Below are 25,766 nucleotides of genomic sequence, written 5' to 3' on the forward strand. Positions count from 1 at the left end.
TTCAGTCACTTTCTTATCCTAGGAACCATGTTTAATAAGGCTTTAAGTGAAAATTGAAGACGTGATTATTAGATCTGCATGTAACATAGATGCAGAAGGCAGAGATAACTCTATACATGGCAGAGCTTCTACAGACTTTAAGAAGTTGAGTTACAAATGAACTGAATCAAACAGGTGATTCTGAAATTTTCATTCATAGATTTTTTTTTTAAATGATCACTTTGAGAAACATGATAGATGGGTTTTGGGAAAGGATCTAAGTTTATAACTTCCCACAGTGGGAATAAATTATCTTTACTGACCTGTTAGAGTAATCTTTGGTGACTATATCATGTGCTATAAGTTATACTTTAGCAGATGTTGACAAAAATCAGGCCATTGATAGAATGAGGAAAAGGTTGATGTGAGGGCCTGCAACTAATTCTGGGGGAAAAGCCATTGAAGATTTTTGCTACAGATATTTCAGAATGCCAGAAGCCAAATACTGAACATTTTCCCAGGCCAGAAGTTCCGTGCCCAGATGATGAAGCAGGTGCATCTTGTCTGGTTCTAGGAAGGAAAGTACTGCTGGATATCACCCACTCAAGAGAATGAGAAGTAATGAGAGAGAAAGTGGCACTCAACTTAATGCCTTCATTCTTGGTCTTGTTCTAGTACAGCTTGATGTTGATGTTCAAACAACGTGTTTCCAGGCTGACCAAGAACCTGGTCTACAACCCTTCTGCAGATTTCACGCCTAAGAGGTGCCGAATTTTGTGTAGAGAACAATATGAGTGATTTGTAATAATGTTCAAAACAAGTTCCCTCTGTTGTAGTTTCACCTCTGTAGCACTTACGCTTTAGAAACTTAAGCTTATCAGTTCATCACAATCATCACTTATAACTTCCATATACCAAGAAGTAAAATGTCATTGGGATTTTGTCGTTAGGATCCATCCACTTTTGCTACCTCTATTCACTTTTGTTTAGAGTGTCTCAACTATTTCATGGTTTCCTTGAAAGATGGAGACATCTTCCATTCATCATTGTAATTTAAAGAACAAAAATAATAACTAAGGGCTGGAGAGATAGCTCAGGGGTTAAGAGCATTGCCTGCTCTTCCAAAGGTCCTGAGTTCAATTCCCGGCAACCACATGGTGGCTCACAACCATCTGTAATGAGGTCTGGTGTCCTCTTCTGGCCTGCAAACATACACACAGACAGAATATTGTATGCATAATAAATAAATAAATAAATATTTTTTTAAAAAAATAATAACTAATATTTATTGGATGAATGGCAAGATGCATGGGAACTGTTCATGTATTCTTTATAAGATGGAGTTTTTAAAATTAACTTTCATATACACTCAGAGTAAATGAAAAGTAAGCTTACCACCAACAGGGGACACGTTCACATAGTTCTATGCTTTTGTCATTCTAACTTACAGTAAAAATATACATTCCCTGAAATTGAGCCAAATAGAAAACCCGAATGGCGTCATATTCTGTTTCAGTTTGTTGATGAAATCGGAGCATATTCTATAACATGTAATTGTTTTAGACAAGAACATTGGTATTGCTGAATTTTTTTAAAAAATGGTCAAAGGCTGTTTGACAACATTAAATAGCATCTCCAGTAGGCTGTAGTAGGCAGCTTATTACCTCCCTTTCTCAGGTGGATTCTGTACATACAGTGGCCTTATGTAAAGCGATACACCTAAGTCCCCGGATAAGCTAGCAATGATGCCTTTCCATACACAGTGTGTGTTTCTCATCATCTTTCCCTCTTCTAGGCAGGAGCTCCCATGGCCTAGACTCAGCTGAGTGTCAGCAGAATGTGTAAACGCACAATTTTTATTGTCTTTAATGATCGTCAGACACTCTCCTGAGAACTCTCACAAAGAGCATATGCATATAAAGGTAGTTTCCTAAGTTAAATAAAACAATGCTACCAATATTAAACTGAAAATCAGTGGCTTCTGGTTCCGCCAATAAACCAGATATGCCTTTGTGTGGTCCTGTAGCCATGGCTGCTCTTAGACACTCAAGCCATTCCCACGAAAGCTGGTGAGAACCACATACAAGCATGAGTAGGCACATACTATTTCTATATTTATAGATGTTTCAGTTTCCCAAAATGGGAAGTACTTTGGCTGGCAGCAAATATATCTCTGCTCACAGCTAAAATAAAAATAATGGAACTCTGGTTTCCACATAGACATTGCTACACAGGCAGTTTAAATACCAAGTTTTAAAAGCAGAGGACTGGTCTATGTATTTTCCCCCATGGCAGGGAAATGAGCTTGGTAGATGGTACCTTGGAAAGCATACCGTGTGATCTTTGCCTTCCATGCACTTGTCCCTCTTCCCTTCACATTCTGAGACATCTCCGAAGAACTCAGCTCTGTGTTAACAAAGGGAATCCTTGTACCTTATTGGAAAAAGTTCTGAAGGAATGAAGGAGACAGAACTTTGCAAACAATAACTACCACACACCTAAGAATTTTGGAGGCCCAAACCTTGAGTTTAAGACTATCTCAAAGGGATGCAACACTAACGTACAGATTCTGAAATCACAGTACCTGAAGCCTAATCCTGATGAAACTATTTTTTATTCAATGAATGAAGTCAATTTTAACCCATCCACCCTCCTTCCCACCCACCCTCCTCCATTCCTTCCCTCTCCCAAACTTTTTTTCACCCCTCCATTCTTTCTTTCCTTCTTTCCTTCCTTTCTTCCATTCTTTTTTCTTCTTTTCTCCCTTCCTCCTCTCTTCCCTCCTTCCCTCCTCCCTCCCTCCCTTCCTTCCTTCCTTCCTTCTTTCTTTCCTCCCTTCCTTTCTTCCTGCCTTCCTTCCTTCCTTCTTTCTTTCCTCCATTCCTTCCTGCCTTCTTTTTCCCCGTGCTTGTATCAAAACGAGAGCTTTCTTTAAATGGGTAAGCATTCTACCACTGCACAAATCAATCCTGCAATCAGATTTTTAACTCATAAAGTAATAAAGTAATTGTTTATTTTAGAATACATTAGGAAATACCCGATTAACTCTATTTTTAATGTTTTTACATTTTCCCATATTCCAAATTATTAATATAACTTCTTTATATGGAAGTATATCATCCCTCGTCTGTACCAAGATAGTCTCCACTTTCCTAAGTTGAGGGAGATGAATGAGTAATGAGTGACAAGAGGAGCAGTTCATAGAGACAATGTAGTCTGTAATAATCCATGAGCCACTGGGTCTTCCCATGTGTTTAACGGGTTAGGGATGGAGTCGAGAGTCTGTAACGACAATCTCTAATTGAAAAAAGGGAAACGGCCTTCTAAATGCTCCATTTTGCCCTCCCTTGCTCCTGTCAGTAAGTAATGGCACAACTGTTCTGAGTATTCCTCTTTAGTTTTATTTTGTTTAATTCAGTCTGTCATTAGAAGGGCTCCGAGCTCTAGGCCTGATGATTACTCTCAGTGGGAGGAAGCAATGCCATAGCAGACTTGTGCTCTAGACAAGCGCTCCTTTATACAATGCCCGGGCCTGCCATCCTAATGAAAGGCTCTTTAAAGAGCAGCGAGGGCTTCTTTTAAGCAGACTGCTACCATGTGCTTCCAACCCTCCAGCACCACTTGCAATGATGAGACAGCAGTGTGTTCTGTTGCAAAGGAGACCATTGTCCTCCTTAGCCTCCAGCAAACTGAGCCTGTTTCAGTGAAAGACACCAGCATTTCCACAGGATTTTTAGCAGTGGTCCCTAACCTCCCCAACACAATAAACCAATTAAAATACAGGGCTCAGTGTACAGAATAGAGGACTCTACCAGCTCCTTATCCTAAGTCAACACCCACGATCTCAAGATAAAAATTTAAATCGTTTGCATTGGTATTTTGTGGGTGGATAATAAATAGGAGTTTATATCACAAATAACCATGTGCCCATTGAAGACCGTAGGCTTTAAAAGTTGTTTCTGTGGCCTTCTGATACATTTGTTTATTTAAGGAAAGGGAAGGCAGTATCAATCATTCAATTTGTCAGGGCTTAAAAGAGTGGCCAATTGCAAGGTATAGCAATGTTCTACATTGTAGAAAAGAATACTATCATTCAATACTTTAGACATGTGCTGTCCAGGTCCGAACATTTCTTAAAGAGCTGACCTTTAGTAAGTACCTCTCCAGCAGCAGTTACAGGCTTTCGTCTTTCGAAGAGACATAATTTGAAGTGGAGAAGAATCAAATAATCCCGATTAATATTGGGGGAAGGAGCACAAAAGCATGTTTACTAGTTCTACAGAGCCAAAATGTGCGTAAGTTAAAGGTCACAGACTCCTTCATTCCCTGCTGAGCAAACTCAGGAAGCACATTTGTCTATGCTTTCCTGTCATAACAGGAAGAGAGTAACTTCTTCCTTCCCACAATGGCTTCAGTTTTACCTCCCAAGTCCAATATTTTCTCCCTGAGGGCCTTCCAAACCAATCCCTGCAACACAGAAGGCAGGAGGCTGCCTCAGCTCTAGTTTCCAAACACTTACAGTTGTTGAAATGTTATTTAAATGTTAGTGATTTCTTATGCTAAAGTGTTCCAAATTAAAATTAAAAGTTGAATTTCCAAACATCTAAATTGGTTTCTCTTATTCTCATTAGATGGTCTAACATATTTCAAGAGCAACACAAATACACACTACAAATGGGGAATTTTTAATCTTCCGTTTAATTTTGTTATTTATTTTATTTTTTGCTGTAGCCATTACTTTTGGAAAAAAACAATAGCTTATAAATATTTTTCAAAAAGTACAATGGGTTATAAACTTTAGAATAATGCTCTTACCAAAAGGCTGAAAGAATTGCATTTTAAATGAATAAATTATGCAGCTAAACCGAGTTTTGTCTGCAAAGGACATGGCTTTTAAAATTTTTACCAATGTTTCTTTGTAATTCACAGGTCAGAAGAGCTTCCTTAGTTTATGGGGTCTATTTGCAATGTCCGTTTTTTTTAGTGTTAGTTTCTCAGTAAAACTATGTCGCATTTGGTGTGTGCATGCGCAAAGCACGGGGTGACTTGAAAAAGAAACTGTGTGAGCACGTGTTCGCAGAGACCAACAGGCCACTCATTGCCGCTTTCTACAAAAACCTTGGAATATCTGAGGTGCACTAAATTAGCCTTACAACTTTTAAGATGTTTCCCTCTGAAGAGAAATGATGTCAGATACAGAAACTAGAAATGAGACAATGAACAAGGAACAACCCTGGCAGGTAGAGAAAGCACTTATTTCTCACATGGAGATCATTTTCCAGTTGAGAATTTAGCCTCTCTTGGATTTTCTACAAAATTTAAGAAAGATGGAAAACAGTTGGGACAATCTAATAGAAGATTTGTTTCCTTCATTATTCTGAGATTAACTAGCGAAAGAATAAGGATGTATAGGGGAATTATCCCGTAGATAATTCCAGTCTGCCTCAGTGTAGCCTAAACTCAGATCTGATCAATACCTTTCTTACCATAGCCATGATGTGCCCTCATTTCTTTTACACAGAGTGACCTCATCATAATTTTTATACAAGTTCAGGGAAGATTATGATCTGCTAAAATATTTTATAAGGAAAAAAGGAAAATAATCATTTTTATGAGACATATACAAACTTACTCGGCCTGAGACAGAAAAAAAATCAAGTTTTTCTTTTCATTGACCCTCCTATTCACAAGCTCTGAGCAGGGTGAGGAGTCCTCATTGAAGAAGAGGATCTCAGTTGCGCAGTCTCAGCTAACACTGGCAAGGATGAAAATGCTGTTTCTGGTGACATGGGAGGAAATGGGTTTCCAACAGGACTCTACTCTCCAAGACAGACTAGAGAAGTCACTAAGAAACTTTGCCAAAGCAATCAGTTTACATTTCTCAACTATGTGTTTCTCTACATTTGAAAAGTGAATCTATCACGATTTCAGCAAGCTTTATTTAGGAAAATAAATCTAATCTCCAAATTTCGAATTGTAGCCAGCCCTTTTTCTTTTTCTTTTTTGTTGTTGTTCATATTCTGAATACCATCTCAAAGTGAAGTCACACTAAAAGTTCCTGTGAAACTTGAGCTAAATTTTTAAGAACAGAAAATAGGTAAAGGCGAATTTTATCTTTTTTGTTTTATTTTCTTTCTTCCTTCTTTCCTTTTTTATCACCTGAGGGAATTGTTATAATTTTTATTGCTCAGTTCAGTGCAAAATATACCAAATTCAGCTGGAAAAATTAAAAAAAAGTCATTTTGTACACATGACCAGAGGCAGTATCCACACTGAGTACACTTCTGCAGGCCTTCCCCAACTCACTGCATGTAGCATGGGTCAGGAAAGAAACAGCTAGAAGTCCAAAAAAGGGATGCTAGAAAATTTAAGAACCCCGAGCCATTTTACTTTGTAGGATTCTCCTTTCTTATTAAAGGGGAATGATACTAACTGTCTTTACCATGGATTCAAGTTGTTGCACTGATAATTATGTGGAATGTTCTTCGGTGACAAAAAACAGAGCACCAGATCCAAAGGAAGCATTTGAAAGTTGAGGCATTTAAATATATATACAGACTTATTATTTTAGGCCCTAGATGTGCTATATGCAAATATTTCCCTCTTGTAGTTATTCATGTATTTAGATGTCTTTTAATAACAAGTTGCATAAAAATATTGGAATTTATTTATTTTAACCCTTTCAAAGTAGGAAATCTAAAAAATTCAGTACAAAAATATGAACAAATGCTTACTTAGCATTCAGCATTTCTATACATGGTTCTTCCTGATGGGACAGATTTCTAAGTATATTTTTTGTAAAAGTGAGTCATATAAAAACTAATTAAAATTCCAATTGTTTCAAGCACTAAATTCAAAATGTGTAACATATGAAAAAGACCAAGACTATATGGCTGCCTAATCAGTGAGAATCAAAGGCTCAAAAGAGGAAAAACGAAGAGGGAGAGACTGAAAACGAGGTTACCATAAGCTTGAAGGAAGAAGTGATAAAAATGGTGAAAAGTGTTTTAAAAACTATTCAGCCAGCAGCATACACTTGAAAATTGTGTTATCACATGCACAGGGGTTAGGAAACGACTTCCACCCACCCTGGTCATAAGACCTGAATTGTACGCGGCTTGTGTGCTCTTCCTTCCCTGCCCACAGAGCATACTGTCTGCAGCCACATTGCTCTGGATGGCTGGCTAGCAGCTCTCAGCAGGGGAGCCCATTCTTTTATGGTGGAGCTCCCTTGGAGTGACGACCCAGCAACTTTTCTTTCATACGACAGGAGCTCTTTACATGGGAATCACGATGGCTGTGAGAAAGAGAGGCTTAGAGGACATGAGTCCTAATGGGAAGAGCAAACGTGTGCATTTACTGATCACTTTGTATCCTAGGACCCTCAGATACATTGCTTCATATCTTAGCACCGGGACATGCTGGCTACCATTAGTTCATCCTCGCTCTGCTCATTAAGTTCAGAGAGGCTGCATAATCTGCCCAGGAGTTATCCTATTGTAGTGTGTGTAATATACTATCATATCTATTAAGCTACTGGAACTGGAAAGTAATATTACTAAGTGTAAGGCTGCGACTAGAAACAGGTTTGTATATTGCTAAACGTTGGGCTCCTGTCTATTATATGTTATAGGATGCAATATGATATGACTACAAAAAGACATGAAGTAAAGTCTTGCTCTTTTAACAATTTAGTTATGATAGATATTTAGTTTCCTAATATCATTGAACGATGTATGTTTTGTTTTGAATATGAGGAATTTGAGACTGGATCTTGTGCATTTTCTGCTCTTTACTGTAGAATCTTGGCCAGTTATCCTGAACTGAAGAGGATTCTCTAAGCTGTTCGGGATGTCCTACAGTGTGGAGCCCCTCATGACTATAAAGTCACACACCAGGCTCAGGTCCTGCTAACTGTGTTCTAAATCCTCAGCCAAGTCTTTTCATATCTCAAGCCTTAGAAATTCTGGTCTTTCTAGAATGGTATAGCTCCCACCTGTTTGGAGAAGCCATATTCCAAGCCTGAGAGGTAAATAAAGTACCCGAGCTGCTCTTTCATAATACCCTGCTGCGTTCATTCTCAGCCCATAAGTGACATGTGCGTTTTATATTTCCATAGTTCATGTCCATTTTAGTCTACCAAAGAAGAGCGCCAAGGCTGAATCAGAGATGGCATAGGCTCATAACACAAACAACCAGGTAGTATTTGCAGCCTGGTTGTTTACAGTACATGTTGCCCATCCCTGGATGAGACTGCTATTCTCAAGTGAATATTTTCTTTTGGGAAGGGTGCAGTTCAATAAAACTTGTTGACTTAATAAATAAATAAATAACATCCAGCTATAAAATAGGATTACTAAGGACTAAATGGAATAATTTACATTCCATCCTTGGAAACTAATTGGTTATGACTTTCACCAAGCTGTCTGAATGTATCTGTAAGATCAATTGGCAACTCATGAGTTTGTTGTACGTATTAACTTGAGAAACTTAAGAAATTGACTTTATAAAATTAGAAACTGAAAAATGTAAAGTACAAAAAGATTTTGAATTTTTGTCCTTTTTCAATTTCTAGCCTTATTACACTATTTTATGTTTCTAAGTTGGGTTTGGAGTTTTAGTCTTTGTCTACTTGTAAAGGAGACAGGAAAGGCAGAACTCAGTGTAAATGGCCTCTGTCTTAAGACAGCTTCATCTTTCTGAAGCACAGTGTACTAATAAGTTCTGTGGTATTTCAGGGCTCACGTTGGGTTAGCATTTCTTTTCCTGCAGAAGCCCACACTATTCTGTATGTGGTCAAATACACAAACGCAAAGGCAGAAAGAACAGTGCTCACTGCTTTCAAGAAGAAACAGCAGTGAGCCTCCGTGCGAGGTCCTACCAGGCCACCTCAGTGGGGCAGCTTCAGAAAGAGCAAAGCTGCTGACATTTTTCTTTTCAACATGTGAACACACAATTTAAAGAGAGCACAGGTTAGGGGTCCCTCCGCACATTTGCTGGTTTTCATTATCAGAAGTGACCTACATACTTTATGCCCTTTTCCAAGTCGCTCTTTTGACCACTCTCACAAAAATGAGAGATGAGCAGGACCAACATTACCATGAATGACAGCTCTTTAACACCATCAATAGTCATCTTACGCAACCACTGAGACATAGCTTAGAACACAGCAATGTCATTTTTATTAATTTATTTCAACAGTGTTGAATTAAAAGGTCTGTTGTACACACAGATTGAGGAAAATAATATGTCGACTCCAAATTTTACAGAAGAAAATGAGGAAATCAATCCGCAATACTTTCTAAAAAAAATCAAACTAAGCTGAATTTAAATACTTTTTCCCTTTCTAAAAATATTATGACTTCTATTATAGGTAAGAGTATCTATAAGTATAGATCAGTGCAACTCTATGGAAATATTTAAACTTGTTCTCTCAGGAATAGAATGTGATAATTCTTGTATCTCTATGGATGTTTTTTCCCTTAAGAAGAATAGTAAAAGCCCACACAAGTAAACCCCACAGTTGTTCTTCTTTGTATGTAAAAAGAAGATAGAATGAAGCTCACAAAGCTAAAAAATAGGTCATTTTCTTAATAAACTACAAATACTAATTCATGGATTTTTTTTTTCCTCTAACCAAAACAGATTGTAGTCCAAATGACAAGGCCCTCACTGTCAATGGTATGAGATGTTCAATACTGCAGCTTTAATTTCAGTTTCAAGCTATAAACAAATACAAAATTGGGGTTTAATTCTAACATGGATATTGCTTTTTGTCTTGGCCTACAACAATAGACAATCTATATGAAAACATTGATAGATTCCTTCGTGAATTGTATATTTTTCATCATTTAATTCAATGTTAAGTTCAAAGCGATTCAAGTCCTGTGAACCTTAGAAGACAGAATTCTAGTTTAGGAAAAAGTATAATTTAAAAAAAATAGAAAAATCTTCCTAGTTCTTGGAAGCCCATTGGCTTTTTTATAAAGAGGCCATCTATACAGATGACATAATAAAAAATAATAATTTCTATTCATTATAATCTGTAAGTGCGTGCAATATTGTGTTTTAAAATTGAATTTACTCTCGTGTTACAGGAGGTAACAGGGACCTAACAGAAAGTGAGTGTCATTATTCGGTAGCATGTTGAACCTATTCCGGACCATAAACAGGCAGCATGGGAGTGGGGTGTGTGTGTTGAGGGACTGATCTCTCCTCTCTTAAGGCCATGGAATAGGTTCCATTGTGTGAATGCTACTGTGGGTGCCAGGACCACTATAATTCCTCTCAAGGACTGTCACCTGATTGTCAACAAAGCATTGTGTCCAAACTGGCTGGCTACCCTCCCAAAGCCCCAGCCCACTTTCCAGCATAAGGAAAAAGTCAGACTGCAGGCACTCATGATGCACATATAGGAAGTCTTTAGAACAGACTGTGCCTTACAGACATTATCACTGGAGTTGTAGGAAAAAACGAGAGTACCATGTTATAAAATTCGGAATTTAGAGAAAATACGAGTTAACAAGATGTTCTTGTCTATATGCTTTGTGCAGCTAATATCTCATGTAGGTGTTTTTTGTTGTTGTTGTCAGAAGTGTCTGGAAATGTTTGAAGTTGACTTCAGTCTCTCCTTTGTGATGAACAGAAAGCAAGCCACTTTGCAGAGAGGATATTTAGGTAATACTACGAACTGTAAAGCAGATGATCACAAAAGGACTAGTTCCCATGAGTGTAAGAATATCTTTGTTTGATGACGTGTGCAGTGTAGCAATTCTACACTTATTAAGCTGTTCTTGTCATACAATTACAACTTTCATTTACATCTTGAGGCAGTGCAAAGTGAACAATCACAAATCTATACTTCTAATGGTTAATGTGATTTTTCTTTTCTCTGCTGTTGGCAAGAGATGAAAATCTCAACACTTAAACTGGATTCATTGAGCTCACAGAGCTTCTGTTGATGGATGTTGATAAGTTCAAGATCTTTCTAGCACCTTGAACACTAGGAAAGGACACAAAGGGCCGCCTCTCACTCACCTGTCTGTTACGCTCATCCATAATCCTCGTGATCTGAATCTTTTTTCTCCCCATAGTCCCCGTGTTTCTTCTCTCTCTCGTCCCTGAAATTATGTATTTTTTCCTTCCTTTTCTTTCTCTTTCCTGTTTCCTTCAAACACGTTTCCTTCTTCAGCACGTGCACAGCTCAGTTCCCAAATCCTTGCATTCGTTCCTGCTGAACAAAATGAAAGCCAGTAAACAGTAGTTCCACGCAAGCCACTAAACAGTAGTTCCACGCAAGCCACTGAACAGAAGTTCCACGCAAGCCACTGAACAGTAGTTCCACGCAAGCCACTAAACAGTAGTTCAGCACAAACCACTGAACAGAAGTTCCACGCAAGCCACTAAACAGTAGTTCGGCACAAGCCACTGAACAGAAGTTCCACGCAAGCCACTAAACAGTAGTTCCACGCAGCCTACTCAACAGTAGTTCCGCGCAGGCCACTAAACAGTTCCACAGCAAGTCAGTGTCATAAGAACTAACATGGTCTTCCAACTTCAGCAAGGAAATAGGCTGCAATGAAGCAAAGCAATAAAAGAAATGAAAAATAACTGTTTGTTAAAAGCATATGGCACATCACATACAGGAGCATATACACAGGGGTGAATTGCTTTTATAATTAAAACAAGCTCATAAGTAATTTAAGAAGTCATTTAAATGATGAAAACCGTGTTTTAAAACCCAACACTTGAAATGAACTGTATTTTTTGTAAAGAGCTTCTTAATATTTTTAATGAAATTAGGTGACAATTTTCACCCCTCTGTTATGAAAAATTACCTAAATCAGAGAGTTAATGAACCTTTATATACCTGTGTATGCTAAGTAGGGCATCTAATTCATTTCTGAATGGAAAACAATCTCGTGTTTTGACAGCAGAGGTGATAACGTCCCTAGTTATGCAAATAGGATGGACAATTATGAAAGTGCTCTTTGATATATGTAAATGTCAACTAATTTAAAACTAAATCCTTTAATCTTATTTTACAAAGATCACTACAGAGAACACAGGAAAAGTAATATGGGATGTTTCGTCTTATGTTCAAGCATCGCTTAGCAGTGAGAGCATTTCCTCTGGGAAACCTTTACACTGTCCATTAAAACAATACTCAAAAATGATGGTTACTGATAAAAAAAATAAGTGGTGCAAAAATTAAGATTATTATTTCATTTGTAACTATATACTTTTTAATAATAGACCATCAGCCCTCTAAATTTAAATGTTTAAAAGAGACATATCATATCTCCTTAGGGAGTCAGACAAAAATTACAGAAGCTTGATATTATATACCAGAGAGCTCTAGGTCATGAATTAAAATTAAAATAATGATTATCAATTACATGGCAAACCCAAAGAGCACAGAATATTAAAAGTCTATATTTTACTCTGTTTAAAATGACGTCTAAAAATATTTGCACATAATGAAAGTGAATTGCTCTGAAATGGAAGTTGACTAGGGAGCATCCCACAATGCCTCCTTCATTTGCAAGCGGCAGCTTCAGTTATTTTGTCTCCTCTCATGGCAGTGGCTACAACTACTTTACACACTGCTCTGAACTTCTCTGTTGACGCTGGTTAGTCTGTGACAGCGGACCTGAAAAAAATCCCACATGTATTATGTAACGCTAAACCACTGTCCTGGCTACTTATTAGGTTATTTGGCTTGAGTTCAAGGTTCTTGGGACAGAAAAGGCTGTTAGATACTTGGTCTGATTCTTAGCTGCCTTTAAATTTCTTTATTCCTCGTCACCTTAAGTACATTTTTTAAAAATATAAGTTTAGGTAATTATCTAATTGCGGAGGCTATTATGATATAATTAGTTCTGCTGGATTAAGCACTGCTTAATCACTGAGACTACCCACTCTCCTTTGCCCAGTGTCTTTGTACTGAACGGCAGGCAGCTCACTTCAGCCTCTTGGCATACACATGTGAGCAGCTCCACGATCAGCCTGTGCTTCTCACAGATGATAACTCCAGCCAGTTTTCAACGTCAGCAGCAGTTCTAAAGTTTTGAACTTCATATAAACACATACTGACTGTATGAAACGCTCACAACCTGAAGACACTGCTGTAAGACACCAAGATCACATCCACGAAGAACCTACAGAGCACAATACATCAGACTTTCAACAGCGCTGAACAGTCTACCCATTTAGTCCTAGAAATGGCCCTAAAGATCACACAGCTGGGAACCTTTTCTGCATTCCCTATTGTCTTACCCAAGAAGAAGGCAGCAGTCCAAAATGCTATTTCCCATGCATGTGCAAGACACCAAAGAGACAATCAGGCTTTCTCCATCACAGAAAAAAACTATCCATCAACCCCAGTTAAAGCCCTATGGGCACATCCCCCTTCCCTTCTCTTAGCAGAGGCCAGTGTTGCTATCGGCTTACTGGGCTGTGCCTGCCTAAGCGCTTACTCACATTAGGTGGAAGGTCAGGGCAAACAGATTAGAGTGCAGAGGCGCGGGGGAGAGGAGGTCAGCGGCTACAGACCTTGATTCAAAACACTTATAACCAAGCATGTGGGGAGACACTCCTGACAAAGACTCTCCTTAGAGCCAGGCTGTGTTCCTGACCACCAAATGCAAAAACCACCCCTCCACATCACCACCCAGCATTTTTACTTAGAAGACACTGTTTAGAAGGAGCCAAGTGACATGTTGGTTTGTTTGTTTGCTTTTATTCTTAAAACACAATGGGGAATATTCTTTTAGAAATACATCTATAAATGTACTAACATGCTTACATGTGCATGCTTACACACATATATGAAATGATTGGGGAACATGCCACTGAAAATAGGCCCCTTGTTGAAATATGCCTGGTATGGAGAAAGATGGAAATTTAAAGCTAACTCAACTTTTATTTTGCTTGCTGTAAAGGGCAATATTCAACTTACTAACTGCAGTGTTGCTTTCTGAGCATTCTTAAAATGTAGCACTGTATAAAGTCCACATGCAGAATAGCAAGACAGCGATGCTGTAGCACTCTGTGGAAGACGTCTCCACATTTCCAGGCTATCAGTTAGAATCCAAAGAACTAGGAAGGTCAGCACCAGCACACAACTTTTGTAATTTTTATTCTTTAGCATAACTATTTATTAACCTGATTTTTACATAAAAAACACACTGCATGGTTGTTTCTAGTATTAATTTTAGGAGGGCTAGAGAAAAAAAGATGATTATTACCACAGTAACCTGTTTGGTTGTCTCACAGAAATGTGAAAAAAAAATATTAATAATTTAACTACATATAGCAGCATTTCAGTCTCAGCAAGAACTTTCACTATATATTATCAATCTCAGGCTTATTCTGGACACTACAGTTTTCATATGAAGGAACCGCTCTTGGAAAATGATAGTTACGGAGAAACAGTCAAAACTTTGAACAAGAAGGAAAGAAAAAGAACCCTCTATGGAGTTACAGGTTGTACTTTCTCCTCTTTTGCCAGCTTAAATAAAAAGGTAAAATCCATCTGCTTACTAAAAAGGGGAACTTCGGTTCGGCAGGCTTCTGCTCAATTGGAGATTGCCATAAGCAGACAGATGAAGGCAGAGTGGTTTGAGACCCTCGCAGAGAGTACTTCTCTTGCAGGCCCCCTCATTTTCAAACAAGCCGGCTTGATTGACATGCACCTCCCCCTTCTTCCTTCTCCCACTCTGTCTTGCCCTCTTCCCTTCCTCCCTCCTTCCCTTCAGCAAATCCCTCCCAGTAACAGAAGAATCTTGACAGAATGGCAGGAAACACGCACAGACTGGGCAGGGAAGGATGTGATGTCAGCGACCGCAAACAATAAAAGGTGCAAAGGTGCTTCCTTCCCTAAACTGCTCCTCAAGTGTAAAATGGGAACCAAAACTCTCCACTTCCTTCTCCGAGCAGAGCAGGCTGGTATGCAGCACACCCCACATTCGGGCTTTGGGGTGGCTCAGATAAAGGACAGCAGGGAAAGGCAGAGCAGAGGTACAAAGTGTCTAATTTCTGTCTTTCCAACACCTGAGAAAAAGGCATTCCAGTTCTAGGTCAATGTTTTGTTGTGACTGACTTAAGAAATCAATATGAGAAAATAAATAGACTAAGTCGACATGGGGAAAGCAGATACACACCCAGTGCCATCGACCACATCTTACCCAAATCACATTAGCTAGTAAATGTCGCCACAGACTTTGAATTTACACTTTGAAGCAAATGAAGATTTCTACACAAGGAAAAAAACAAAACACAAGAATTACGACTTTGGGGAACTAAATGAATCAGGATGGCAGTAAACAATGTTTGTTGGTAATACGCATTGATAATTTATTTAGGCCCACACCTAAAAAGAAAGATCAGGGTGTAAGAAAATAGTTCCTGTTACTGAGACTCAGGGTACCTTAAAAAAGATCCAATTAGCAATCAAAGAAACTAACACGAACTTTCAGTCTATGGTGAAACTATTTTAATCTCATCACTGCTTGGCTCCTTCTAACATAGAAATGGCAGTCTACCCTAAAGTTTCTGTAGGAAGAAAACCACATAGCAACTGGATCTGAGTCATCATCAAATTTCAATCGCCTTCCCACAACACTTTGATTTAGAAATTAAACATAACCTTCAGTTACGTGTTTTGATCATAGAGTGAGGCTCCCATGCCACATTAAAATATGTGGGAAGAAATTAATTCTCTGCTGCTAAAATTACCTTTGCAAAGCATGTATTTTTGTTCCAATAAGTACAGTGCACTCACTTAACCAAAACAGCCTATGGACAAGGCTAAAACATTAGAATATGCAAGGTCAATCTGCAAGGAAAGAATTCTGGATTTCTTTTATTCAGATTGGCAAGTACCATTTCCACTGACTCACATTTGCCTCTCCATCTGAAGACCTTGTTTTGTAAAACTTAAGGCTGTAAATTAGGCATGCTGTGTTATACAAGAAATAGCATTGTTAAGTCAACGAAAGGCCCATGTACAGCAAGAGGCGAGAGTAATGCATGCCCTGTCTCTGCAAGCCTGTGTTTGTAACTGACTCAAGTGATTCAGTGATCCACTACCATTTCAAGTGGGAAGCTTCGCTCATTCCTTGCGTTTAGATACATTAAACTTTCTACTTTATGATTTGTTTGAAAGACATATGAGGCGTGCAATTATACTTTGGTTAAAAAGAACTAGCAGAACGTACCTATTTTCCCTTAAGAGCTTCAAATGAAATAACCCAATTATTATTCTTAGCAATGCTTGACTGTGTGATGAGAAGTATTTCTTTGGTCCTGAAAATTACTCTATTTTTCTCTAAGTTCCCCATATATTTTAAAGAACAGAGTGCAGTTAATTTTAAAGCCACATAGCTGAAGCACATCTTCCTGAGAGTATAGAAGGGCTGTTTTTTTTTTCTCTAGATAAATACCACTGTGCCAGACATTCATTTCTCACCTGATCGAATTTAGTATCAATATGATAAATTCTGAATCGTCTTCAAGAGTCACTGTCAGTATTACACATGTAAATAGCAAATACAGTTGGCTTAAAACAAAACAAGTTCTTACTTCTCTGTCCTTCCTACCACAGGGTATTTGCAATTCCTTCTGTCTGGAATGCTCCCTCCCTTCCGTGTATACTCAACTCTTCTTCTGTCTCAGGTCTCAGTTCCAGCATCCTAAGTGTTTCCTTTGGATAAACTCTCAAAGCACCAAGTCACTCTCCTTGCCATTAGGGGAAGGAGGGAGGAATCAAATGTTAATTTTGTAGTCCCAGGCTCTATCTTAGCATCAGGTAAACATTAGGAACTAATCATTACCACTTACTTAACTGAACTCTCTTTATCAACATCTGTACTCTCATCTGAGGTATTTACTAGCTATTTTTAATAACTAGTACTGAGAACTTTTTCCTCTTATTTTGCATATGTATAAAAAACAACTGGCAACCCTGGTTAAACCTTGGTAACCTTCATCATGCTGTACAGTATCTCATAGATAGAATAAGAATACATTACACAACAGTGAAAGCTGAATTAATCTGTGAGTTAGGAAACTGGGGGCACTTAGACACCAGGTAACTGCGGCATGATGATCAAATCCTGCACCTAAGAGTTTTCATGTCCTACCTCAAACTGGGAAAACACGTTTTTATTTGCAAAATGGTTTTAGCCACATTAAATACGACACTCTAAAAGTGTAGGGTGTGTAGTGGTGCCAGGAACGTGGATCGCCTACACTTGTAAATTGGTTTTCATGCACATGTTTGGATTAAGGTTAGTAGAGATGTCATCTCCATACACACGGCATGGAGATCTCACTTCCCATTTACATTGCTAACAGCAAGTGTTCAATGAAGGAAAATAAACATACAGTGTCGTGCAGACCTGAGACGTTCTCTTAAGGATCTGCCCTGGAAGAGCTTCAGGCTGCAAGTGTAGAACTAACTAGGGAAATACATCAATTTCCCAGTGACCACAGCGGCTGGAGACTCCATGTGAGAGCTTCTAGTCCTACTTCAGTATCTATCCCCAAGGACGAAAGGAGATGAAATGTATGTCAGAAATATAATAAGGCTAAAACGGAGCTCGCTTTGAAAACCCCTGCAATTAATTTAATATGGGGGGCCTAACCTGCTGTTCGCCCTTACGCAAATCAGCATATTTACACAACGTCAGAATCTAGGAGCAACATACCTCCAGACAACTGCACAGCGTTACAAACAATTTAACAAACATAAGGAAACACAGCTTCCCTGTCACAATTATCCATGCCATATTCTGCCTTGGACATTTTCCCCTACTGTAGTTAAAATGGCATCCTGCATTCTCCAAGCCAAAATAAATTCCGAATGGTCTAAATATGTCAAAAACCTCATACTCTTCAACGACGTGACAGCTTTTAGTATTTCCATATCAGACAGATTATGTAATTAACGCAGCAGGCTTCTACCATGTCTTTGTTTTCCTAAACTCCGAAAGCCACTTAGGGCTCTGGCAAGGTTTTGCAGGAAGGTAGAGCTGTGTGAGCTACCATGCAGCATCACACACTGGGGTCTCTGCTCCAGCGCTACCCAGCACATGCAGCTGGATAGCTTTGCTGGTGTTACTGAACAAAGCAAGAGAAGCACCATCCTCCACCAGCAGTGAAACTAAGTTGTCCGTCTCCAAAGTCAGTTCTGCCTGAAGTGCTACATGTCGCTAACATACATTTCCATCTTATTAGGGTAAAATTCAAATTCCAAAGCATCTTATGTTCTCTTAGGAAAAAATGTTATTTTTCTCAATCTTTATTGTATTGTATTTAATGATTAAAATGGAAATATGCTATAAATGTTTTCCTCTTGGAAGCTTGTATGTGTTGAGCACATTTTTCAGAATTATTAGTGTGTATGTGTGTGCACACATGCATGCACAGTATGTGGAAGAACACAAGTTAGAATTTTAAAAACAGATAAAACAGTGTGTTTTAAGATACCTGAGTAATCTTGCCAGTAAAAAACCAGCAATTGTAACATGAATGAAACATGACAGTCTAAGTGAAGATCGTGGTCCACTCCTTAGCCACATATTACATTAAATAATCAAAATTGTGTCCTTGAAAAATAAGTTGCTACTGCTATTACTTTCTCAAACAATTCAACTCTTAAAGATGCCTTTACAATGGGAAGATATATTACTCTCCAGATGACGTTCATCTTGAATTTTAAGTAAAAAATACTTAATAAATCATCTGGTATTTAAACTGATTGTCTCCTATTTTTAATTTGTAATTAAACTCTAGATAATTATTAAAATTTACAGGTGAATATGTGTGGTTTTCAAACTGCCATAAAGGTCCCTTAAAATATAGATGATACTTGTGACAATATTATATATGGCTCAATATGGAATTCAGTGATTCATCAATTTTTCTCTGTCGCTTCATGTCCTTTACAGCATCCTAATCAACCTAATTAAGGTTTTGTTCATCTGAAACGCCTGATGACAATTTGTTTAACTCTACCCCACTGTGGTCTTCTATTACATCTGATCTTCTGACAGCAATCATTAAATGATCCCAACTGGCCCCAATTAAGCCACATGGCTCGCGGGCTTCCTTACAGCCAAGTGCCAAGCTCTCTGTTTCATTTACACATTGTTCTTTACCTTGGCTTATTTTCTTAAAGCCAATTAAGTATGTGTCTTATCAAGTGGAACTAAATTTCCTTGTGTAAGCTGGCTCAAGACAGAGTGTGTAGACTGACTTCACAGTCCCACTGTAGGACTACACAGGGCTCGCGAAGCCAACCTCTCTAGATGTGATAGATAGCACAGGCCACAGCGACACTTTGAGATTACTTACTTGTGCTGTAGATGACTCCCAATGCCCACTCTCAAAGTAACACACACCCTTATACAGGTCTGGCTAACATTAGCCAATAGTAGCTTTTTATTTGTATCTGTATTTGCAAGTAGGGGCTGACTCTCTATTTTTAAACATTTAAAATTATCTTTTTTATTTCTGTCCTTTTTTTTTAAGCAACAGTGAAGTAACATTTACGAAGTTAACCTTTCTTACCCTTAATTTCTGCTCTAATTTTTTCACATATGCTCAGTTGTAAGCCCTGTAATGATGTTCCCAGTCCTTCCTGTGAACGCAGGTAGCCTCAGGATTTAGAGCTCATTGGCTGTGCATTACCCCAGGGAAATAGCTGATTAAAAACAGCCTCCCAAGGAGAAAAGAGCAGTGCCTACTCACATCTGGCTCTGTTAACATCTGGCTCATCTTATCTAAACTCCTATATGGCTAATATGGAAATCGACCTCTGGCTTTGGGTTTGGAGAACTGCAGTTTCTCGAGAGCTCTTTATGTGAGATGTTGAGGCCGAAACAGTTAAATTAATCCCATCAGTGGTTGATGTTTGACGCAGGCACCGAAGACCTTAATCAATTACCTTGACTAATTTCAAGACAAAGGCACTGCATTTTTGTATCTGTTCTAATTATAGCTATCACTGATCATCTGTTGGTATTTGATACAAGCTATCTGTCACAGTTCTCCGAGCAGATGGATGAGAACAGTTCTGCCCATCCAAATCGTACATTCAACGTTGACAGTAGGAAAGAGAACTGTTATGGCTGTTATACATCTCATAGGACGTTAACCTTGATGAATATGTCATTTTTATTACTTCACCCATAGAAATTATGCTGAAGAAAAAAGGAAAGCTAACAAACAACACAATTTTCAACATTTCAGTATAGTTATCAACACCGAGAAGGGCACATAAGCACAATTTCTTCATAAACAGCCAAATAGCTATCTCATCGTCCCTTATATAACTTACTTTCCTCAAAAGAGGAACATCCAAAATGTCTGTTACAAAATGCTGATGATGTAGAAAATACCAGTCACATTTACAACTGTCTGACTTAAAACGTGTAATAAACGTTCTGAAATTTCAGTGAAGCAAAACAGACTCTGGAGAGCAGTACTATGAAATATTCCTCACTCTATTACAGTAATCTCCAATAAGATTTGATGTTAATTTTAGAGCATGTGTCTGCTAAAAAGGGCAAACCCTGCAACAGATTTAGTACAAAGAAGCTGAAAATATCCTGTGGAAAAAAAAAAAAATCTGTAGCAAAATCAGCCAGCCTCAATCCTGCCATTACTCAGCAAGGCAGTGACGCGCGGATGTTTGTAGTGGTTTGAGGAGCCAGCAGGGGTGGGAACTTGACGTACTCGACTCCAACATGATTGCAATTGAACCTCATCAAAGTAAGAGCTCATAATTTGTCACAGAAAACAGCCAATTAACATATGTTAGAAAAAGGCTTCATAAAGATAATATATGATTAAAGACCCAGTGCAGCTGTTGAAAATCAAAACTATGCATTTAAAAAAGAAATCTCAGCCCAAGCTTCCGTATGGTTAAACTGATAATGGCTACTATGATTTTTTTTTCAAAGTAGAGAAATATAATTACAGTACTTCTTCTAAGTTTGGGGTTATGGCGAGGGAGAGCTGGGTACCCTGGCAGTATTTACCACGCCTTACTCAGTTCTATAAATAGTTGGAGCTCTTGCCAAAACTCTGTAGTTACTTTGTTATAGAGCTATTTTAAAACACAGACCTTCATTGTGAGCTCAATGGCCTTCAGGATGTACTTTGTAGTTACTGCATTCCTCACAGAGCTGTATCCTTCCTTTATCTGTGCAAAGCTCCAGGACGACCAGATTCTCGGCACTGCAGAACACGGCGGGGCTGTGTAACACACACATTTAACACTTCAGAGCTTTTGTCAGGTTTGGTGGTCCGCAAGGGCATCAGCAGACTTTAGGAGTGAGCTTAAGGAGCAGCAGGCAGTAGAAACCTTACAGGAAGATGCAGTTCCAGCCCTCAGCCAGAGATCTGGAGAAGGCTGACTGCCGTAACACATTTGGTCCATTCTGATAGCACATTGTAAACTAGACTTTTAGCTTGGACCGCATGAAAAAATTAAATTCTAGTTTAATTGTTATTATGCATGGGATAGATGGGTCAAAATCATAGTGCTTAAGAATACATGCAAATGTCTGGTTGTTAGTCACAGAGTGTTGGAGACCAGCTTTGACAAGGATACCACTTGCCAGAGTAAGGGCTTGGGGACTAGAAAAACAAGTAAAGAGAATGAAGACGCGAGTATCAGGATAGTATCAGTAGAGAGTTCCTGTGAATACTGAAATCATCCATGTTTAATTTCCATTTGCTTAAAATACTCCAAACCCAAAGGTAGGAGTAAGATACAAACTGCATTAACACGACACAAGGAAATAAGCAGACTAACACAAGGACTGACTGCAGGCTACATTCGTAGTTAAACATTCTGTTGCCAGAACAAGACAAGTAATGCTCACACCCTAGACCAAAACATTCTGTAGGCAAACCACTCCCTGGGTGAAATCCATTGTTATCTCCCAAAGGGAGTAGGAATTTAGTTGGGTCCTTAGACTCCTGTTTGAGGTAGAAACAGATCTACTTCTTAATACCTGAAATACCAGGTCTGGATATTAGCCACACCTGTTGACAATAACCTTGAGCAAGCAAAACTCTGTAACCTAAATCAAAGTAGGACCTTCCTTTGAGGTAGAAACAGACAATAACCTTGAAGGAACAAACTAAGGTCCAGCTCTCTGACCTTAGTCAAGATAGAATGGACCCATACCTGTGGGCCCTGTCAACAGAGACCAATAGGCATAAATCATGATAGCTCAATGCCTGGGATATCACTGGGAATACAGCAAAGAGCTTATGGGCTCCTTGAGGCTTATACTTACATCTACAGGTGCAAGCATCAATGCACAAACCCAACAATCATGATGACTTAGGTAGAGAGCTCCTCTGGAGGAAGTATTAGTACAGTACAGTACCATACAGTAGGCTGGGGTGAGTTGCTGCAGAGGCTGCTAGGACGCTGTTACTTTAGAAGACGCAGGAAGATGTGCACCACTTGGAGTGAGGTGTACGTGACGAGGATCACACCCGTCCTTTCCTGTCACAGGTGTTGCAAACTCTATCAAATTAGTCTCCTGAACTTTGGTATCTCATCTAAATGGTGGAAACAATAATTTATTCATTCTATCACATAAAATAGAGCCATACTCACTTATAAAATTCATTTTAATGAAATTAAGTAGAATAACTTCTTTGTGTAAACTTTTTTATGACTGTGAAATGTCATTTTAAGAAACATATACTACTTTAAAGCAACAAGAAAACTGTGAAGTCATGGACTCTAAATTGATATCAGTGACTTCAAAGACACTTCTTTTTCCTCAGTATGCAGTTGTTTTACGAGAACACTGCCAACTGGTTGAAACCGTTCCGGGGAACATCCCGTTATTTTCTAGTGGTAAGTATGGAAAGCACCATGAACAGTATGACAATATGCTCCAGGTTTCTGCAAATGCATATCACAGCACTGAATAAAATTGTTTCCTTTGTGAGTAAACAGGCTTAAAAATTACCTGTATAACTTAGTCATTTGCTGAGTTGATTCATTTTTCTTTCAAAAGACCTACCATGGATGCAATCAGCAGAGTTTTGATTAAGTTCTCAGTAATATCTTAAAATCCTAGAGTCTCCTGCACTGAAAATACTCATGTAGCTTTGGGTCGCCCCTCTAATGAGAGATGTTATATAGCCTAAAGCCAAACAGATTAATTTCCAACTACAAATGAAAAGACAAATTGAATTTCCACTACTTTTTAAATCAAAGCATTTTAATGGGAAGGAAAAAGAACAAATTAAAGGATTATGACTAGCTTGGTAAGTATGGAGTTAGAGTGAAGGGAAATGATTCCCTTTCATGAAAGAACAGTGACACAGAGATGCCCAAGAAAGAACTACATTATTGTAGCAGATGAATACAAATTTTTCCTGTGTACTGTGACTTTACTGCCCTCCACCTCAATTTTTGGAGGTAGTTGCACAAACTTGATGCTTTATTGAAGACCACTTTCTTATCTCAAGAACATGATGAGTTTCAATCAAAGTTATACACCTTGCCATAGAGCCTAAATTAACACTCATTGTAAGGTCAAGGGCCTAAGAAGAATCACAAACTTAGAGAAGTTCTTAAGTAACAAAAACTGTATTTTTTTTCTCCCCCATCATAAAATAATGTTTTTTTTATAGGAAAAACTTAAAACATTTAACTTTATGCTTAATGCTAAGCACTATTTATACTGCGTTTTTCTCTTCTCCTCCCTGTCTACTAAAATGACCTTTGCTGTACATTTACAGTGTGCTCAAAACCCGCTCACAACTTCATACAAAACAGGCATGCAAAAGAGTTTTGTCTCGGACTTGATGCACTCCCGCTCCAGGTTTCCATTTCATCACCTTTCGTTATCTCCTTTTCCACATGTTTAGAACTGAGGGGATGCGGCCAGTGAAACTGTCAAAGAGCTAGGAATAGAGGTGTCCTCAGACAAGCAAAATGCTTCCTGTATAATACGCAGGCAGGGATAGTGCAAGCACACTGGGAAGGAAGGGCGCCTGGGCCAGAACTGAGAGGAGACAGCCCCTGGAGTCCAAGGCCTGGCAGGAGGCTCCTTATCTCTGCATGTCTACACATTCTGTCCCAGGCTGTTTTCAAGGATAGCTCAAGCCATCCTTGGCAGATAACAGTAACTGGAAAGTATTACAGTACTTCTCCTGAAGAAAAAAAATCTGTTAGTAGATATCAGAAATTACTAAATTGAGCCGTTATTTCAGCCTGATGATTCTTTTTAACTTGGAATTCAGAATAAAATACTCACAGGTATAGGCAAGTTCATGACTCTCCCTAGAGATCTCAACAAATTTACACACTCTTCCTAAAATGAACTCCTAAGACAACTGTCCAGTCGCTCTATGCCCTGCCTAATTTCTCTGTCTTGAATCTCAGAATATGGAGCATTTCCCAGTTTGTTTGGGTGAGCTTCTGGTAACACTGTCTCTACATAAAGGCAAGCTTCCTCCCTCTGAAGGAGAGTAGCTCACACTGAAAAATGATACTGAGCTGGAGGCCAGCATAGGAGTCTTCATCATAATGAAGAAATGCAAAAAGAATGGAGAATCATTCTTCTAGGTTTTTTTTTAAAGCACATTTTTGAGATACATACAGGAAATAGCTGATTATTTAAACCAAATATATAAATGGATATTGAGCAATCAAAGATTGTAATTAGTTTCTAAACCCTGACGAACTCAACACAAAGCTGCAGTTTTTTTGGGGAAGGAAAGGCTATGTAGCATTCACTAGGCTTCTACTACCCACTAGCGTCATGCCTCTTCTGCCGGCGGCAACTTCAAGTATCATTTTCTACAGGCACACAAGACAACAAGCTCAATTTCTAAGATGCCTTTCAAGTTCCCAAATGGCACAAATTAAAAAAACAGTGTAAGACATGAGGCTGGGATGACCTCTTAAAAGGGCAGAAAACAATAGATTGCCAGTAAGGTTAATTTCTGGACAAATCTCTATTTTCTTACTTTTTTTTTCTACTAAATGTTCGTACACTTCTGTCGCAAGTATCAATAGTAGTTCAGACCAAGGTTGCAGCCTGCACTTGAGGCAACTAATCACCCTTTAAAGTTTTAATAAGTAGGCAACAGCTGAGGAACTTCCAAATGCTAAGGCACTAAGGCTTACCTGAACTCTGATGCTCACAGCGGCCTACAGAGTAGGCACTATTTGCATTCTACAGTCAAAAAGCAGGAGGGCAGAGAGGCTGAGCATTTTGTAGATTTCCACACAGCATTTGAAGTTTAATTTCAGCTTATATATAAAATCTAGTCTCGGAGTCAATGCTTGAGCGACACTCCACTTCATCATGTTGCAAAAGCAATTTTCTTTCTTTTGAATTTTTTTTAATTTTTATTATTTTTTTTTGTAAAAAAAAATACCAATCCAAATTCCCACTCCCTCCTCTCCTCCCATTCCCTACACACACCCTCCCACCCCACGCCCCTCCAATCCTAAGAGAGGGTAAGGCACTTTGCTTTGTGGAAGGTCCAAGGCCCTCCCTATTATCTAGGCTGAGCAAGGTATCTATCCAAAGAGAATAGGATCCCCAAAAGCCAATACATGCAGTAGAGACAAATCCTAGTGCCACTGCCAGTGGCCCCTCAGTCAGCCCCAGCCAAACAACTGTCAACCATATTCAGAGGGATTAGTTTGGTCCTATGCTTATTCCTTCCCAGTCCAGCTGGCAAAGCAATTTTCAAGGTAGTTATGGATGAACTGAAACTCTCTATGTGGA

At 38.7% G+C, this 25,766-nt stretch overlaps 1 protein-coding gene and 1 long non-coding RNA gene across 14 annotated transcripts in view; one reads left to right on the forward strand and one right to left on the reverse strand.

Annotated features, from left to right (window-relative positions):
- Positions 1-25,766, reverse strand: part of Mef2c (myocyte enhancer factor 2C) — a 164,726-nt gene that overhangs the window by 82,025 nt on the left and 56,935 nt on the right. For 8 of the 13 annotated variants that reach the window (XM_041663533.1, XM_041663537.1, XM_041663536.1 and 5 more), the window contains exon 2: positions 11,017-11,212. In XM_041663533.1, the coding sequence (XP_041519467.1) occupies positions 11,017-11,070 (54 nt within the window). In that variant the 5' untranslated portion in view covers positions 11,071-11,212. Of the gene's footprint in view, positions 1-11,016; positions 11,213-14,523; positions 14,543-21,112; positions 21,244-25,766 lie in introns of those variants that run through there. The other 5 variants (XM_041663529.1, XM_041663528.1, XM_041663526.1 and 2 more) reach the window with 3 other exon arrangements.
- Positions 1-25,766, forward strand: part of LOC121455826 — a 40,113-nt gene that overhangs the window by 14,079 nt on the left and 268 nt on the right. The gene's annotated exons all lie outside the window — the stretch shown is intronic.

Source organism: Microtus oregoni, unplaced genomic scaffold (assembly GCF_018167655.1).
Source record: "Microtus oregoni isolate MIOR12 unplaced genomic scaffold, Mior012 000014F_ref0000157, whole genome shotgun sequence".
Taxonomy (NCBI): Eukaryota; Metazoa; Chordata; class Mammalia; order Rodentia; family Cricetidae; genus Microtus; species Microtus oregoni.